We start from the raw sequence: 17,960 nt of genomic DNA, 5'->3' as shown, positions 1-17,960 counted from the left end.
GGCTAATAGAAATCCTTGGGTAACAGAAGAAATATTGAATGTAATTGATGAAAGGAGAAAATATAAAAATGCAGTAAATGAAGCAGGCAAAAAGGAATACAAACGTCTCAAAAATGAGATCGACAGGAAGTGCAAAATGGCTAAGCAGGGATGGCTAGAGGACAAATGTAAGGATGTAGAGGCTTGTCTCACTAGGGGTAAGATAGATACTGCCTACAGGAAAATTAAAGAGACCTTTGGAGATAAGAGAACCACTTGTATGAATATCAAGAGCTCAGATGGCAACCCAGTTCTAAGTAAAGAAGGGAAGGCAGAAAGGTGGAAGGAGTATATAGAGGGTTTATACAAGAACGATGTACTTGAGGACAATATTATGGAAATGGAAGAGGATGTAGATGAAGACGAAATGGGAGATAACATACTGCGTGAAGAGTTTGTCAGAGCACTGAAAGACCTTAGTCGAACAAGGCCCCAGGAGTAGACAACATTCCATTAGAACTACTGATGGCCTCGGGAGAGCCAGTCATGACAAAACTCTACCATCTGGTGAGCACGATGTATGAGACAGGCGAAATACCCTCAGACTTCAAGAAGAATATAATAATTCCAATCCCAGAGAAAGCAGGTGTTGACAGATGTGAAAATTACCGAACTATCAGTTTAATAAGTCACAGCTGCAAAATACTAACGCGAATTCTTTACAGACGAATGGAAAAACTGGTAGAAGCCAACCTCGGGGAAGATCAGTTTGGATTCCGTAGAAATGTTGGAACACGTGAGGCAATACTGACCTTACGACTTATCTTAGAAGAAAGATTAAGAAAAGGCAAACCTCCGTTTCTAGCATTTGTAGACTTAGAGAAAGCTTTTGACAATGTTAGCTGGAATACTCTCTTTCAAATTCTGAGGTGGCAGGGGTAAAATACAGGGAGCGAAAGGCTATTTACAATTTGTACAGAAACCAGATGGCAGTTATAAGAGTCGAGGGGCATGAAAGGGAAGCAGTGGTTGGGAAAGGAGTGAGACAGGGTTGTAGCCTCTCCCCGATGTTATTCAATCTGTATATTGAGCAAGCAGTAAGGGAAACAAAAGAAAAATTCAGAGTAGGTATTAAAATTCATGGACAAGAAGTAAAAACTTTGAGGTTTGCCGATGACATTGTAGTTCTGTCAGAGACAGCAAAGGACTTGGAAGAGCAGTTGAACGGAATGGACAGTGTCTTGAAAGGAGGATATAAGATGAACATCAACAAAAGCAAAACGAGGATAATGGAATGTAGTCAAATTAAGTCAGGCGATGCTGAGGGAATTAGATTAGGAAATGAGACACTTAAAGTAGTAAAGGAGTTTTGCTATTTAGGGAGTAAAATAACTGATGATGATCGAAGTAGAGAGGATATAAAATGTAGACTTTGCAATGGCAAGGAAAGCGTTTCTCAAGAAGAGAAATTTGTTAACATCGAGTATAGATTTAAGTGTCAGGAAGTCGTTTCTGAAAGTATTTGTATGGGGTGTAGCCGTGTATGGAAGTGAAACATGGACGATAACTAGTTTGGACAAGGAGAGAATAGAAGCTTTCGAAATGTGTTGCTACAGAAGAATGCTGAAGATAAGGTGGGTAGATCACGTAACTAATGAGGAGGTATTGAATAGGATTGGGGAGGAGAGAAGTTTGTGGCACAACTTGACCAGAAGAAGGGATCGGTTGGTAGGACATGTTTTGAGGCATCAAGGGATCACAAATTTAGCATTGGAGGGCACCGTGGAGGGTAAAAATCGTAGAGGGAGACCAAGAGATGAATACACTAAGCAGATTCAGAAGGATGTAGGCTGCTGTAGGTACTGGGAGATGAAGGAGCTTGCACAGGATAGAGTAGCATGGAGAGCTGCATCAAACCAGTCTCAGGACTGAAGACCACAACAACAGGGTGTAAGCAAAGTTGCCACATTGGCAACATCATGGTGCATGGCCACATCAGGAAATCCACTGGCAACAAGGGGCATGAACATCATATGTCAAGAAATAGTGGTGGTAGGTCAGATGTGAGGTGAGCCTGTGTGTGGACTGTGAACCTCATGGGAACCCTCAGAGGTTCCTAGAAGCTTGTTGACGACAGCCTGTGAGAGATGCTATCTGGAATGTAGCTGCTCAGGCACTGGCAGCATCAGGCCTAGGAGCAGCCCTAGACCAGCAGACAGCATAGGTGGCAGCTAGTGTAGATGAGGCTGAGTGACCTATGTTACATTGATGACTGGCATGGAGTAGCTCTTGGCATAGACAGCAGTCAAAGACAGATATTGCTAGGTTTGGGTGTCAAGTGTTTATGGCAAATTCTGCCTGAATCACTATGTCAGGGTCATGCATCTACTAACATTGGTGCAGAGAAAGTGTAGCATCAGGAGGTAGCACGAGGTAACCCCATGTGCCACAATGCCAGATTGGTCTTTTCCACTGTGTCACCTCAACATTATTTTGATGCTGGCAGCAGAATTCTACATGCAGCATATTTGTCTACCTAGATGCACATTGTGAAGTCTTATAAGGAAGGTTTAGGTGCAATAACAACTTGAGGATAGTATTGTTACAGGATGGTTTCTTCCTTAATTTTGACCATTGGTCCTGTTGGACACTGGTGAATAATAAGCCTCCAATATGTCAACAGTTTGCACTGGCACAACACAGTCAAACTCCAGAAGTTCCTCTATAAATCAGTGAAACCCTTTTAACTATATGTCTTTGCATTACCCCAAATACCTTGAAATTTTTTAAATTAGGTCCATGCTAAATGGGACTGTTAATTATCCTTGTGATGGGAAAATGAAATCTATACTCACCAAACATTCAGGTGTTGAGCTGGGCTAATGATGTAAAATATGAATATTCATCCTGTAAAATACGAATATCCATCCAGCAGAAGCAAAAAGAAAAAAAATATATCTGTTTTCTTTGATTCATTACCAGTTAATTTATAGTTCCTATAATTTATGTACTTTGTGCTCAGAGAGATTTTGTATTTGTTATATATAGTGATTTGGTATTTTAATTAATTCTATGTTACATTTGCCATACTTCATCATGTTTCACTTTGCTTTGGTCTTCTTCACCCCATATTTTTTGCAAACTTAATGTCTAGTATGTTATTTGCCCTAATGTTGTTACAACATTGTAATTCAGCAAGGGAAAACTATTTATGGTTTTTAGTTTGAATCTTTTTAGTGAATACTTTAATGGAAACATATATTCATCAATAATAGTCATTGAATTTTTTACCATTTCACCTAGTGTGCTTCTTATATGCAGAGATTAGTGTAATAGCTAATAATATGTGACTTGTTCTTGCCTAACTAAGAAAATTAAAATTCCTGTGTGCATTCTATGTAAATAATATTTAGTATTATGTACACTTTCTACACAAATGTTAAAGAACAAGAATTAAAATTAATTTTGACTCATTGAGTTTCTTCATCCATTCCAATAGCCAATTATCATCCTGCAATTTCAAGTCCATGTGTTTTTTCTTAAATTCAAAAACTGAAAGTTAGTTGGATGTTTAAGACAGAACCGATGATTTCTTCACTGGTTAAACTTTCTTCATATTAAAGTTTTTATTACATTCATCTCAATACATTTCTTCAAGCCACTTGCTAAGCACTCTCACATTAAACACTTGGCTACGAATTCGACATTATGACTACCACGTCCAAAGAAGATCTTGTGACTGTGACAGATGGGATTAAATCTAAGCCCATAGGTGTAATTCACAGTTCCTTCAACAGCTGATTTGTAAAAGACATTTTGAATTTTACTATAATTATTTCAGATACTACAAAATTACAAAATAGATTAATTTATTATATTTTGATTTTTGAATAAAAGTAAGAAAAATTCACTCACCTGTGGCAGAATCCTGTGTGTGTGCTAAAGATGTGTTATTTTGCACTAGGAAAATATAAATGAAATAACTGATATCACATTTTATGAAGAATTATAACATTTTTAGGGGTTATTTTTACTCATCTTAGCTGGTAATCTGTCGGAGCAGATGTCCTGAAACAGTAACTGTAGGTTTTTACTATAAAGTAAAAAATATATTTAATCAAGTATAGTGTTTCATTTAATAATTATTACAGTTTCAAAATAAACACATCTTGACAAATCTGAAATAAGTTGGAACATACTTACAATAATGAATTAATTATGCACAACTAGCTACATGCTCTCTGTCCAAAATCACACAAAGTACTGATGCCCTCTGCCAATTTGGCAGTTAGTATTTATACTTTCTTAACAATCCTTGGCATTGTTTAAAATTATTATTTCATTAATTAACAATTAAAACTCTCATCCATAAACAAATTACACATCTCATTGATTACCTAGATTCTTATATATTACGTACATGAGTGAATTCTAATCTTTATATAAGTTGAAGCAAGTATAAACGCTTAGGTATCAAATGTTAACAATACACTTGTTATATTTACTAATTACAGGAGATTCATATCATGTAAAATGTTCCTACCAATTAACAGACTTCTACACATTAGTGTAATTAAGATTTTGTAATTATTTCCTTTGTAACCTTTTCACAAGTACATATTTCCACACATGTCTATGGTTAAAATTTATGCGTTTTTATTAGTTTTAATTGGACTGTTACATTTCAGTATCACAATCTGAACTGACTGACACCATGTTATGCAAGTTAATTAGCAAACCGCATCCCCTCCCACTTTATCTAATATATATTATAGTCGACTATGATTATGTGTACCTAATTTGTCAGAAGGGCATTGATTGTGAAGAAGATTGACTGAACCTTGTGGAAAAATATATAAATAATTACCAGTATGGCAACTAAATATGCTGTCTTAATAAACACTGAGTGCAAGGATATGTAATTATAAAGATCATTTTAGACTGGTTAACTGAATCTATCATTAAGTGAAATATGTATTTTTAGTGAACTTATAGTCATGCAGTGTGATAATTTGGTCATGAGTCTTAGAGTGGACAACTTTTTTGTAAAGTGAATGGGCTGTAATCAGTCTTAAGTTCATGTAACAATGCATATTGTATGTGGAGATCAAATAAATTTAGTTAAGTCACAGTTGATATAATTGTTTGATGTAATGCTTAAGAAATTTAAAACTAGCTGGATTACAGCAGTACCCTACAAGGTAATAATGATATAGAGTTTTGCAAGATGATTTTTCCAAGTAGTTAAAAGTCACTCTCAGTATTACTTAATTTAAACATTAATCACTACAAGATGACAGCAGTACAAGATTGTGGTGATGTAATATCATAGCCCAGATAACAATGCAGAAAGTACTCAAAAGCCCAGAATATCTGTTGATATAGTTACGTAAGAAGTAAAAATTACCATGATTCACTGGATTCAATAGTCTCAACAGTTCATTGAAATGTTTACTTGACAAAGCCAGCCAATTTTAAAAATTTTAATTAAAAAACGGTCACACAGATTGAAACCAATCAACTTTAAAATAAAAATAAAAATATTTTATGTGGTCAAGAATGTTTTTCATTTAAACATTTTAATAATGCTTTTTAACCACTGTTATTTCCATGAACTATGTTTCAAAAATTCGTGTTGTTAATGTTGCTACTAAATTTATGTTAATGATTTTTGTTATTTAGCAATAATATGGACTTTGGAATTCAAGAAAATATTTAATTTTACTTTCTGGGAGGGGATGCGGTTTGCTAATTAACTTGCATAACATGGTGTCAGTCAGTTCAGACTGTGATACTGAAATGTAACAGTCCAATGAAATTTAACATCATAATGTGATACTCGTAACATAAGGTAATAGGACTTCGCTGCTGTTGCTGCTAATAATGACTTAGGTTATTGATGGCAATAAAATAGTGATTGAAGATCACAGAAAAGTTACATCATCCAATTCAGTAAAAACACTGACAAGCCTTTATCATTCCACACATTCTACATTCTGAAGTAGTTCAGTTTTAGAAGTTTGGAAGCTGCAGATCCTAAGTAGTAGTTTAGTGGAACTATATACCACAATGCCAAACAGAATATTTGGTCTCTAGTTCCAATATTCCTTATAGTAGCTGTGGTCAAACAGTACTCTTCCTTTTAGGTCTCTTGAATCATAATTATAAGTAACCATTGTACTGTGGCCCATAGAAACTGCTGTACCTCTCACAGACACAAGCAATTGCTGCACACATATTTGTTGTGCCAGACCCATTCACACTTGTGTCCTTCCTTACAACTACACCACTTCCATACCATAGTGTGTTAGTACCAAAGACAGTCCACACTCCAAAGGTTGTGTTTTACCCTTCAGACAGTTTCAGTAACTTGATATTACTGTACAGATTTTACAAAATTGTTTTTAATCATTCCGGTAATATTTCATTTATCACAAATGCATTCCTTGTATTTAGTTTACAAGTTTTACACAATAATAAAAATGGTCGTACAAAAGAAGAAAATTAAAAAATTAAAAAAATCACATTTGTGAAAAAGAATAAAATTAAGTATTTCAGTAGTAATCCTGTGTTATATACTGTGCTATGCTATTTCGTATACTGTGCTATTTTGTCACAAACAGTAGGCAGTGTCTTCAAAAAACTGAACAGACTGATAAACCTGATAGTATTTTGTCTCTGTTAGATAAAATTATGTTGTATTTTGGAAATTACATTGGAGATTTTTTTAATTGCAGATATTACCACATCCTTCATTTGTTTATGTTGCTCAATTCCATGTGAGCAAAAGTACAATTGTTGTGACAGGATGTTTTGATCACATGGTGAGAGTGTGGAGCAAACTCTTAAAAGATGAAATGTATGAGGTAAGTACATTAACCATTGTTCCACAGTTTCTCCTGAAAAATTATGTGCTTAATTAATTACTGTCCTTCTTTTGTGGAAGTAAGTTTTGCATCCATAACACACAAAATTTGAAATCTACACAGTATGATCTTCCTTCAAATGAAGCACATTGTATTGAAACTTCAGAAAACTATTGTTAAAAATGTGCACTATGTAAAGGAAACCATGTCACCAACTCATAAAAAAATCTAATTATATCAAGTGTTCCTTCATTTTACATGTATGAACTCATTATCTTTGCACTTAGTAACCATGATTTATGTGTAGAAAATCAGTTACAACCTAATTACAACACCAGGAATCAAAATAATTTTCTGCTGCCAGCCCACCATTTAAAACTTTATGCACTATATGGGTATGAAAATTTACAACAAAGCAAAAGGAAAAGAACTGCATAGTATTAATCTAGAAACTTTGAAAAACTATTACATGACAAACTGGTGCAGAAATGTTACTGTTCAATTAAAGAGTTCATGAAGGACAATCTGAAAATTTGGTCAGAAGAGAACGAACACTTACTTACGAAGTTACAGATCATTATTTAAAAAAAAAAAATCATCAGTTATGTATTAAGTACCATATATTATATTAATAATATTTTAAGAAAAACTGTAAGTAAATTTTTGCGTTTTGACAAGTGTCCTGTACATTAAGTCAGTGACCTGAAATTTTGTTTTATGAGGTAATAAGTTTCTTTTCTGTTCTAAACTTTCAAAACTTAAAATCTCTAAAGTGATATCTCTATACAAAAATGGTGACAGACATAAAGTAGAAAATTACTGACTTATATCTCTCCTCCCAGCCTTCTCCAAAATACTTGAGGAATTAATGAAAATCAGGGTTACAAAAATCTAGAAAACATAAACTAATAAATAACAGTCAACATGGCTTTCGAGCAGGGCACAGTACAGAAAAGGCAGGCTATTATTGGACTACACAATAGAAATAGTAAGAAACTTGAAATCAAATAAACAGGTTGTTGGAATTAATCTAGATTTATCCAAAGCCTTTGATACTGTGAACCATGTAATATTACTAGAGAAACTTGAAGCAATAGGCATCAGGGGTACAGTTAAAAAATGGTTTGAATCTTATCTGCAAAACAGGTCACAAGTTGTTGAGCTGAGGTCATCCAACAATCTTAACAATTTTAAACTCATGTCTGAACCAAACCAAATTGAAATAGGTGTTCCACAGGGTAGCATTCTGGGCCCATTGTTATTTCTAATTTATATCAATGATATACAGGCTCCAGACAGCTCAGCCAAAATTTTACTATTTGCAGATGACGCGAGTATCATAATTGGTGATATAAAAGAATCATTGTGTTCTACAGCAGAAAAAATTCTCTCATACATACAGTCATGGTTTTATTCAAATAAGCTGACATTAAATTTATTTATTATTATTATTTTTGAGCTTTTCCTCATTACAGATGCTTATCTCCAACATAATAATTTACTTGGAAATTACAATACAAACAATAAACGTTCTTAAACTATACTCTCAAAATATTTCTCCTGGTGTTTCGATCTTGCGTGTCCTCTTCCTCTGCGCCCATTCTCCTCATTGTGTGCTGTACATTTTGGAGCCAGGTGGTCACAGGTCGTCCTCTTCTTCTTCTCCCCTCCGGTTCCCACTCCAGTATCAATTTTGGTATTCTGGCTTCCTCCATTCGTCGTACATGCCCATACCACTGTAATTTCTTCCTATCCATTACGTCATATATTCTTTCTTTTATTTCCATTCTCCTTATTACTTCGGTGTTCCTTATCTTTTCTTTCCTGAAGATTCTTGCCGATCTTCTCCAAAAGTCCATCTCTAGAGCTAGTAATTTTTTAATGTGCTTCATATTAATTGTCCAGGTCTCCGTTCCATACAGAACCACACTCTCTAATATGGATTTGTATATTAATTTTTTAGTTCTGCTCATTACATTCCTGCTCCATAAGACTGAGTTAAGCATCTCAATGACCCTCCGTCTGCTACTAATTCTTTTATTGATTTCTGACTCTGATTTTCCCTCAATTTCTAAAATGGATCCCAAATAACAGAAAGTGTTTATCTTTTTGATTTTCTTTCCTTCAATGTATAGCTCATCTGAATCATTAGTCAAGACATTAAATACAAAGAAAACAAACTTTATACAGTATGGAAGCAAGTGTCAAGGGGAAAATATGTGCCTTATGCTGGATAACAAACAAATACAAAAAGTGTGCACCACAAAGTTTCTGGGCATGTGAATTGACCAAGATTTAAACTGGAATGAACACAGTGTATATCTTACTCAGAAACTTAGCTCAGCATGTTTTGCCTTAAGAATAATATCCAAGGTATGTAGCAAAGAATGTATTAGAGTGGTGTACTTTAGTTATTTCCAATCTGTTGCAAGCTATGATATAAGTTTTTGGGGAAAAACCAGGTCAAGACTAAATGACATTTTTATTATGCAAAAAAGAGCTATTCGTATCATGACACACAGCCCACCACAAACTCACTGTAGACCCTTATTCAGACAACTAAAGATACTTACAATACCATCAATATATATTTTTAAATGCCTGGAAATGATCAGTAAAAGTAACTGCGATCTCCAAACCATCTCAAGCTACCATGATCACAATACAAGGCAAGGTAAAGACTTACACATTCCCTAAGTAGCAAAAACTAGAAGTCAGAAACATGTTAGCCACTTAGGAATAAAGCTTTGATATGCACTTCCATCTGAAATTAAAGAATTGAAAGGCAAAAATAATTTTAAGCATGAAGTAAAAAAAATACTCGATGGAAAAATGCTACTACAGTGTAAATGAATACCTGTCTCAGACTGTGGATTGAAACCTGTACTTACTTTTTAAAAATTCACACTAATTTAATTATGTTTTCAACTTCATAAATCTGTTAAATATCTGTAATACGTTTTGTGTATAAGGCGTAGTTCATGGATCTATAATTGTTTATCATGAGCACATACTTTTGTTTTTTGGGTATTAAGTTCTTGTACACTACTTATGTACTATGTGTATGTAATTTGTTTGCTGTTTGTATATGTTTGTCAATTTATTATGTGTATGTGTTGTTATGTGTTACGTGTAATCAAATGACAAATCCTATATCACATGTGTGATCTATTGAATGCTAAATAAATAAATAAAATAAATTGTTATTCCTTACGAAGACATGTTGTTGTTGTTGTGGTCTTCAGTCCTGAGACTGGTTTGATGCAGCTCTCCATGCTACTCTATCCTGTGCAAGCTTCTTCATCTCCCGGTACCTACTGCAGCCTACATCCTTTTGAATCTGCTTAGTGTATTCATCTCTTGGTTTCCCTCTAAGGTTTTTACTCTCCACGCTGCCCTCCAGTACTAAATGGGTGATCCCTTGATGCCAAAGAACATGTCCTACCAACTGATTCCTTCTTCTTAGTCAAGTTGTGCCACAAACTCCTCTTCCCCCCAATTCTATTCAATACCTCCTCATTAGTTATGTGATCTACCCATCTAATCTTCAGCATTCTTCTGTAGCACCACATTTCGAAAGCTTCTATTCTCTTCTTGTCTAAAGTATTTATCATCTATGTTTCACTTCCATACATGGCTACACTCCATACAAGTAGTTTCAGAAACGGCTTCCTGACACTTAAACAAATACTTGATTCTAACAAATTTCTCTTCTTCAGAAATGCTTTCCTTGCCATTGCCAGTCTACATTTTATATCCTCTCTACTTCAACCATCATCAGTTATATTGCTCCCCAAATAGCAAAACTCCTTTACTACTTTAAGTATCTCATTTCCTAATCTAATTCCCTCAGAATCACCTGACTTAATTCGACTACATTCCATTATAATCATTTTGTTTTTGTTGATGTTCATCTTGTACCCTCCTTTCAAGACACTGTCCATTCCGTTCAACTGCTCTTCCAAGTCCTTCGGTGAACCTTAAAGTTTTTATTTCTTCTCCATGGATTTTTGGGCACTGATGACCACACTGTTTAGCGTCCGAAAACCTCAAACCACCCGCGCGCGCGCGCACACACACACACACACACACACACACACACACACTCTCGATGGATTTTAATACCTACTCTGAACTTTTATTTTGTTACCTTTACTGCTTGCTCAATATACAGATTGAATAGCATCTGGGAGAGGCTACAATTCTGTCTCACTCCCTACCCAACCACTGCTTCCCTTTAATGTCCCTCGACTCTTATAACTGCCATCTGGCTTCTGTACAAATTGTAAATAGCCTTTCGCTCCCTGTATTTTACCCCTTTCACCTTCAGAATTTGAAAGAGAGTATTCCAGTCAACATTGTCAAAAGCTTTCTCTGGGTCTACAAATGCTAGAAACATAGGTTTACCTTTCCTTAATCTTTCTTCTAAGATAAGTCGTAAGGTCAGTATTGCCTCACGTGTTCCAATATTTCTACGGAATCCAAACTGATCTTCCCCGAATTCAGCTTCCACCAGTTTTTCCACTTGTCTGTACAGAATTCGCGTTAATATTTTGCAGCTGTGACTTATAAAACTGATAGTTCGGTAATTTTCACATCTGTCAACACCCGTTTTCTTTGTAATTGGAATTATTATATTCTTCTTGAAGTCTGAGGGAATTTTGCCTGCCTCATACATCTTGCTCACCAAATGGTAGAGTTTTGTCAGGCCTGGCTCTCCTAAGGCTGTCAGTATTTTTAGTGGAATGTTGTCTACTCCCGGGGCATTGTTTTGACTCAGGTCCTTCAGTGCTCTGTCAAACTTGTCACGCAGTATCATATGTCCCATTTCATCTTCATCTACCTCCTCTTCCATTTCCATAATATTGTCCTCAAGAACATCCCCCCTGTATAGACCCTCTATATACTCCTTCCACCTTTCTGCTTTCCCTTTTTTGCTTAGAACTGGGTTTCCATCTGAGCTCTTGATATTCATGCAAGTGGTTCTCTTTTCTCCAAAGGTCTCTTTAATTTTCCTGTAGGCAGTATCTATCTTACTCCTCATGAGATAAGTCTCTACATCCTTACATTTGTCCTCTAGCCATCCCTGCTTAGCCATTTTGCACTTCCTGTCGATATCATTTTTGAGACGTTTGTATTCCTTTTTGCCTGCTTCACTTACTGCATTTTTGTATTTTCTCCTTTCATCAATTAAATTCAGTATCTCTTCTGTTACCCAAGGATTTCTACTAGCCCTTGTCCTTTTACCTACTTGATCCTCTGCTGCCTTCACTATTTCATTCCTCGAAGCTACCCATTCTTCTTCTACTGTATTTCTTTCCCCCATTCCTGTCAGTTGTTCCCTTATGCTCTCCCTGAAACTCTGTACAACCTCTGGTTCTTTCAGTTTATCCAGGTCCCATCTCCTTAAATTCCTACCTGTTTGCATTTCCTTCAGTTTTAATCTACAGGTCATAACCATCTGCTCCTGGAAATGTCTTACAATTTAAAACCTGGTTCCTAAATCTCTATCTTACCATTATATAATCTGACCAAAAGTGTTGTTCCTCCTGCCACCAAACTTCACTAATTCCCGCTATATATAACTTTAACCTATCCATTTCCCTTTTTAAATTTTCTAACCTACCTGCCCGATTAAGGGATCTGACATTCCACGCTCTGATCCGTAGAACGCCAGACATACAGAGAGTAAATTGAAAGCACATAGGTAAAGAACTGGCAAATGTATGCTGCACAGAATTTGGAAATGCATCTCTGGGACCCCCTTCAAAATAACAGCAGAGAATATTTAGTCACAATCGTTATCTTTATGGTAAGGAAGAGAGATGGTAGAATGACACATTGATGAAAGGGCTCTTCCATATATCTCTTAAGCGTTTGCTACCAGTGGAAGATGCAGATGAGGGGAATGAAGAACAGTGACATCTCAGGAGGATACTGAATGCACCATACAATATGTTAGATGTCCTAGTACCCTCTGCATGAGTAGAGGACTATGAGTACAGTTTTGCATATGAAGATAGATGATAGAGACCCCACTTCAGAAAACTCATATTGACTGATATGCCTTCTACATAAGTAAGATGAAAGTCAAAGCATTCGCTGATCATAATTATTTACATATAGAAATGTAACTGCTCTGAACTGGAATCAACATGACATTCAGAAGGGAAGATCTATCAAAGATGCAGAGAATCAGGAAAGTCTAACTACATGATGTTTTATTACCCATTTGACTGATAATTAACATCAAAGTTGCTTTTGACAAATTGTTGTGGTCTTCTCTCTTTGTCAAGACTGAATAGTTTAAAGTTTCCTGAAATATGCAAGATTACTGTAAAACTGGATGGTAAAAAGGACCACTTAGACAATTGTACCAAGATAAGTCACAAAGAGGTACGCACTTCGATCCATCAATAGACCAACATTTCGAAATGTAGTAACAAAGCCACTTCTTGAACTTGCGGTACAAAATTTACAAGTAGCTGAAGTTAGGGCATAAGTAGATGACATGTTGATGGATTCCAAAGCCAAACTGATACAGTGGAGACACAGAGGTAGATGCAGTGGAGATGAATCCATTACAGGCTCTGAATGTGCAGGCAGTAACTGAAGAATTATTGAACAATGGAGTTTGCAATATGGAGATGGCAATGAACGTAGACAAATACATGTACTGCCAAAAGCATGTGCTTTCTCCTGTCACACATTACAGAGAACAGTAAGGTGAAGCATTTAATTCATCTAAAAGAGCTGATACACTTCATCTTCCTGCTATGTTTCACAGTCATACAAAATTTAGAGTGAAGTATGTGAAGCTTGTGCTTGTATGTAGTGAGACAGGAACCCCAGAATCCATTCTTATTAATCATTGGAGGACAGATCCTGATTTTGAGTGCTACATGTGTGCCATCACAGCAATTTCTACTGTGTAGTCCTGAGTTTTAGAGAGGCCTCTAAAGTATTCTCAGTTCTCGCTCAGCCCTCAAAATAGTAACTGGAAGCACGCATTTGCAGTGCACTATTAGGGTGACAACAAAGCGAAGCACAATGGTGGCAAGAAACTCAAATGCTCACCACTGCCAGGACACTGCTAAGTCAGTGTGAGGAGTATGCAGGAGACAGGGACAATGCAGCTCTTACATCACGGGAATCACACAACATAAAGTGAAATGTGTCATTTCTCAGTAATTGCAGGGAAAACCATGGTGATTATAGAAATCTGCTGAAGGATAATTACAGGAATTATTTCCTTGAGACCTAATGTACAGGAGCTTTGGGTGCATGAGCCAGCAGCTAGGGGCAAACTGGAAAATTTAGCAGAGGAGATGTGGGTGGAGAGAAGTTTTGTGGATATGGTCACCCTGTACAGATGTGTGAATTTATATACACACAGATTAGTGCTGGGGCTGCAAGTAAGTGATTTATTTATGAAGGATAAATTTAGAATGAGGCATAACAATCCAGGAATGCAAGATTCTTTGTTGTTATTGTTGTGGTCTTCAGTCCAGAGACAGGTTTCATGCAGCTCTCCATGCTACTCTAGCCTGTGCAAGCCTCTTCATCTCTGAATAATTACTGCAACCTACATCCTTCTGAATCTGCTTAGTGTATTCATCTCATGGTCTACCTTTATGATTTTTACCCTTCATGCTTCCCTCCAATACCAAATTGATGATCCCTTGATGCGTCAGAAAGTGTCCTACCAAGCGATCCCTTGTTCTGGTCAAGTTGTTCCACAAATTCCTCTTCTCCCCAACTCTTATCACTACCTCCTCATTAGTTACATAATCTAACCATCTAATCTTAAACATTCGTCTGTAGCACCACATTTCGAAAGCTTCTATTCTCTTCTTGTCTACACTGTTTATCATACATGTTTCATTTCCACACATGGCTACACTCCATACAAATACTTTCACAAGAGACTTCCTAACACTTAAATCTATACTCGATGTTAACAAATTTCTCTTCTTCTGAAATGATTTCCTTGCCATTGCCAATCTACATTTTATATCCTCTCTACTTTGACCATCATCAGTTCCTTTGTTCCCCAAATAGCACAATTCTTTTACTACTTTAAGTGTCACATTTCACAATCTAATTCCCTCAGCAACACCTGATTTAATTCAACTACATTCCATTATCCTCATTTTGCTTTTGTTGATGTTCATCTTATATTCTTCTTTCAAGACTCTATCCATTTTGTTCAGCTGCTCTCCCAGGTCCTTTGCTGTCCTTGACGGAATTACAGTGTCATTGGAAAACCTCAAAATCTATAATTCTTCTCCATGGATATTAATTCCTACTACAAATTTTCCTTTTGTTTCCTTTACTGCTTGCTCAATATACAGATTGAATAACTTTGCAGTTAGGTCACAACCCTGTCTCATTCCCTTCTCAATCACTGCTTCCATTTCATGCCCCTCGATTCTTATAACTGCCATCTGGTTTCTGTTCAAACTGTAAATAGCCTTTCGCTCCCTGTATTTGACTCCTGCCACCTTCAGAATTTGAAAGAAAGCATTCCAGTCAACATTGGCAAAAGCTTTTTCTAAGTCTACAAATGATAGAAATGTAGATTTGCCTTTCCTTAACCTAGCTTATAAGATAAGCCGTAGTGTTGGTGTTGCCTCACTTGTTCCAACATTTCTATTGAATTCAAACTGATCTTCCCCCAGGGTGGCTTCTACCAGTTTTTCCATTTGTTTGTAAAGATTTCATGGTATTATTTTCCAAACATGATTTATTAAACTGATAATTCAGTAATTTTCACACCTGTAAACACCTGCTTTCTATGGGATTGGAATTATTATATTCTTCTTGAAGTCTGAGGGTATTTCGCCTGTCTCATAAATCTTCCTCACCAAATGTGCCTCCCAAGGCTATTAGTAGTTCTAATGGAATGTTGTCTGCTTCTGGGTCATGTTTCGACTTTGGTCTTTCCATGCTGTGTCAAACTCTTCACACAATATCACATCTCCTATTTCATCTTCATCCTCTTCTATTTCCATAATATTGCCCTCAAGTACTTCACCCTTCTATAGACCCTCTATATACTGCTTCCACCTTTCTGCATTCCCTTCTTTGCTTAGGACGGGTTTATCACCTGAGCTCTTGATATTTATACAGATGGTTTTCTTTTCTCCAAAGGCCTCTTTAATTATCCTGTAAGCAGTGTCTATCTTAGATCTAATGATGTATGCTTCAACATGCTTACATTTGTCCTCTAGCCATCCCTGCTTAGACTTTTTGCACTTACCATCAATCTCATTTTTGAGACGTTTGTATTCGTTTTTGCTTGATTCATTTACTGCATTTTTATATTTTCTTCTTTCATCAATTACATTCAGTATCTCTTATGTTACCCAAGGATTTATGATAGCTGTTGTCTTTTTATCTACTTGATTATTATTATCATCTGCTGCCTTCACTACTTCATCTCCCAAAGCTGCCCGTTCTTCTTTTACTGCATTCCTTTCCCCTGTTCTTGTCGAACATTCCCTAATGCTCCCTCTGAAACTCTGTACAACCTCTGGTTCCTTCAGTTTATCCAGGTCTCATCACCTTAAATTCCTATATTTTTTCAGTTTTTTTCAGTTTTAATCTACTGTTCATAATCAATTAATTGTGGTCAGAATCCACATCCACCCTTGGAAATGTCTTACAATTGAAAACCTGGTTCCAAAATCTCTGCCTTAGTATTATGTAATCTACATGAAACCTCCCAGTGTCTCCAAGCCTCTTCCATGGTTCTTAAACCAAGTGTTAGATATGATTAAGTTATGCTCTTTGCAAAATTATACCAGGCAGCTTCCTCTTTCATTCCTTACCCCCAGTCCATATTCACCTACTACTTTTTCTTTTCTTCCTTTTCCTACAGTTGAATTCCAGTCCCCTCTGACTATTAAATTTTCATCTCCCTTACCTATATGAATAATTTCTTTTATTGCATCATAAATTACTTCAATCTCTTCATCATCTGAAGAGGTAGTTGGCATATGAACTTGTACTACTGTGGTAGGCATGGGCTTCATGTCTGTCTTGGCTACAATAATGCATTCACTCTGCTGTTCATAGTAGCTTATCTCCATTCCTATTTTTTATTCATTATTAAATCTAATGCTGCATTACCATTATTTGATATTGTATTTATAACTCTGTATACACTTGACCAGAAGTCTTGTTCCCCCTGCCACTGAACTTCACTAATTCCCGCTATATCTAACTTATGTAATCTATGTGAAACCTTCCAGTGTCTCCAAGCCTCTTCCATGTATACAGCCTTCTTTCATGTTTCTTAAACATGATATGATTAACTTATGCTCCTTGCAAAATTCTACCAGGCAGTCTTTTTAAATTTTCTAACCTACCTGCCTGTAAGGGGTCTGACATTCCACACTCCGATCTGTAGAACACTTGTTTTGTTTCTCCTGATAATGACAACCTCCTGAGTAGTCCCTGCCTGGAGATCCAAATGGGGGCTATTTTACCTCCACAATATTTTACCCAAGAGGACGCCATCATCTTTTAATCATACAGTAAAGCCACATGCCCTCGGGAAAGATTACAGCTGTATTTTTACCTTGCTTTCATCTGTTCGCAGTACCAACACAGTAAGGCCGTTTAGGTTGATGTTACAAGGTCAGATCAGTCAATCATCCAGACTGTTGCCCCTGCAACTACTGAAAAGGTTGCTGCCCCTCTTCAGGAACCACATGTTTGTCTGGCCTCTCAACAGATACCCCTCCATTGTGTTTGCATCTATGGTACGGCTATCTGTGTCTTTGAGCCACGCAAGCCTCCCCACCAACGGCAAGGTCCATTTTATCATGTAGGGGAGATTCTTTGTAAAAGAATTTATTTTTGTATGTTGTTATTGTGGTCTTCATTCCAAAGATTGGCTTGATACAGCTCTCCATGATAGTCTGTCCTGTGCAAGCCACTTAATATCTGCATAACAAACATGTCAGTTTGAAACTGCTTATTGTTATTATCAAACCTTCTACTCCCTCTGTAGTTTTATATCCCTCCTCCCCCCCCCCCCCCCCCAAATTCCTTCCATTACCAAAATGATAATTCCTTGATGCCTTAGGATGTGCCCTGTTAACCAAC

General features: G+C 36.5%; 1 protein-coding gene across 1 annotated transcript in view; it reads left to right on the top strand.

The window, feature by feature from the left end:
* LOC126475358 (jouberin-like) overlaps positions 1 to 17,960 on the top strand; it is a 270,176-nt gene that overhangs the window by 167,485 nt on the left and 84,731 nt on the right. Inside the window, exon 8 of the mRNA XM_050103172.1 lies at positions 6,717 to 6,845. Within this exon, the coding sequence (XP_049959129.1) occupies positions 6,717 to 6,845 (129 nt within the window). The remainder of the gene's footprint in view (positions 1 to 6,716; positions 6,846 to 17,960) is intronic.

The sequence above is a fragment of the Schistocerca serialis genome, chromosome 4 (assembly GCF_023864345.2).
Source record: "Schistocerca serialis cubense isolate TAMUIC-IGC-003099 chromosome 4, iqSchSeri2.2, whole genome shotgun sequence".
Lineage (NCBI taxonomy): Eukaryota > Metazoa > Arthropoda > Insecta > Orthoptera > Acrididae > Schistocerca > Schistocerca serialis.
The sequence above is the reverse complement of the archived record's forward strand: the minus strand, read 5'-3'. Positions and strand labels throughout refer to the sequence as shown.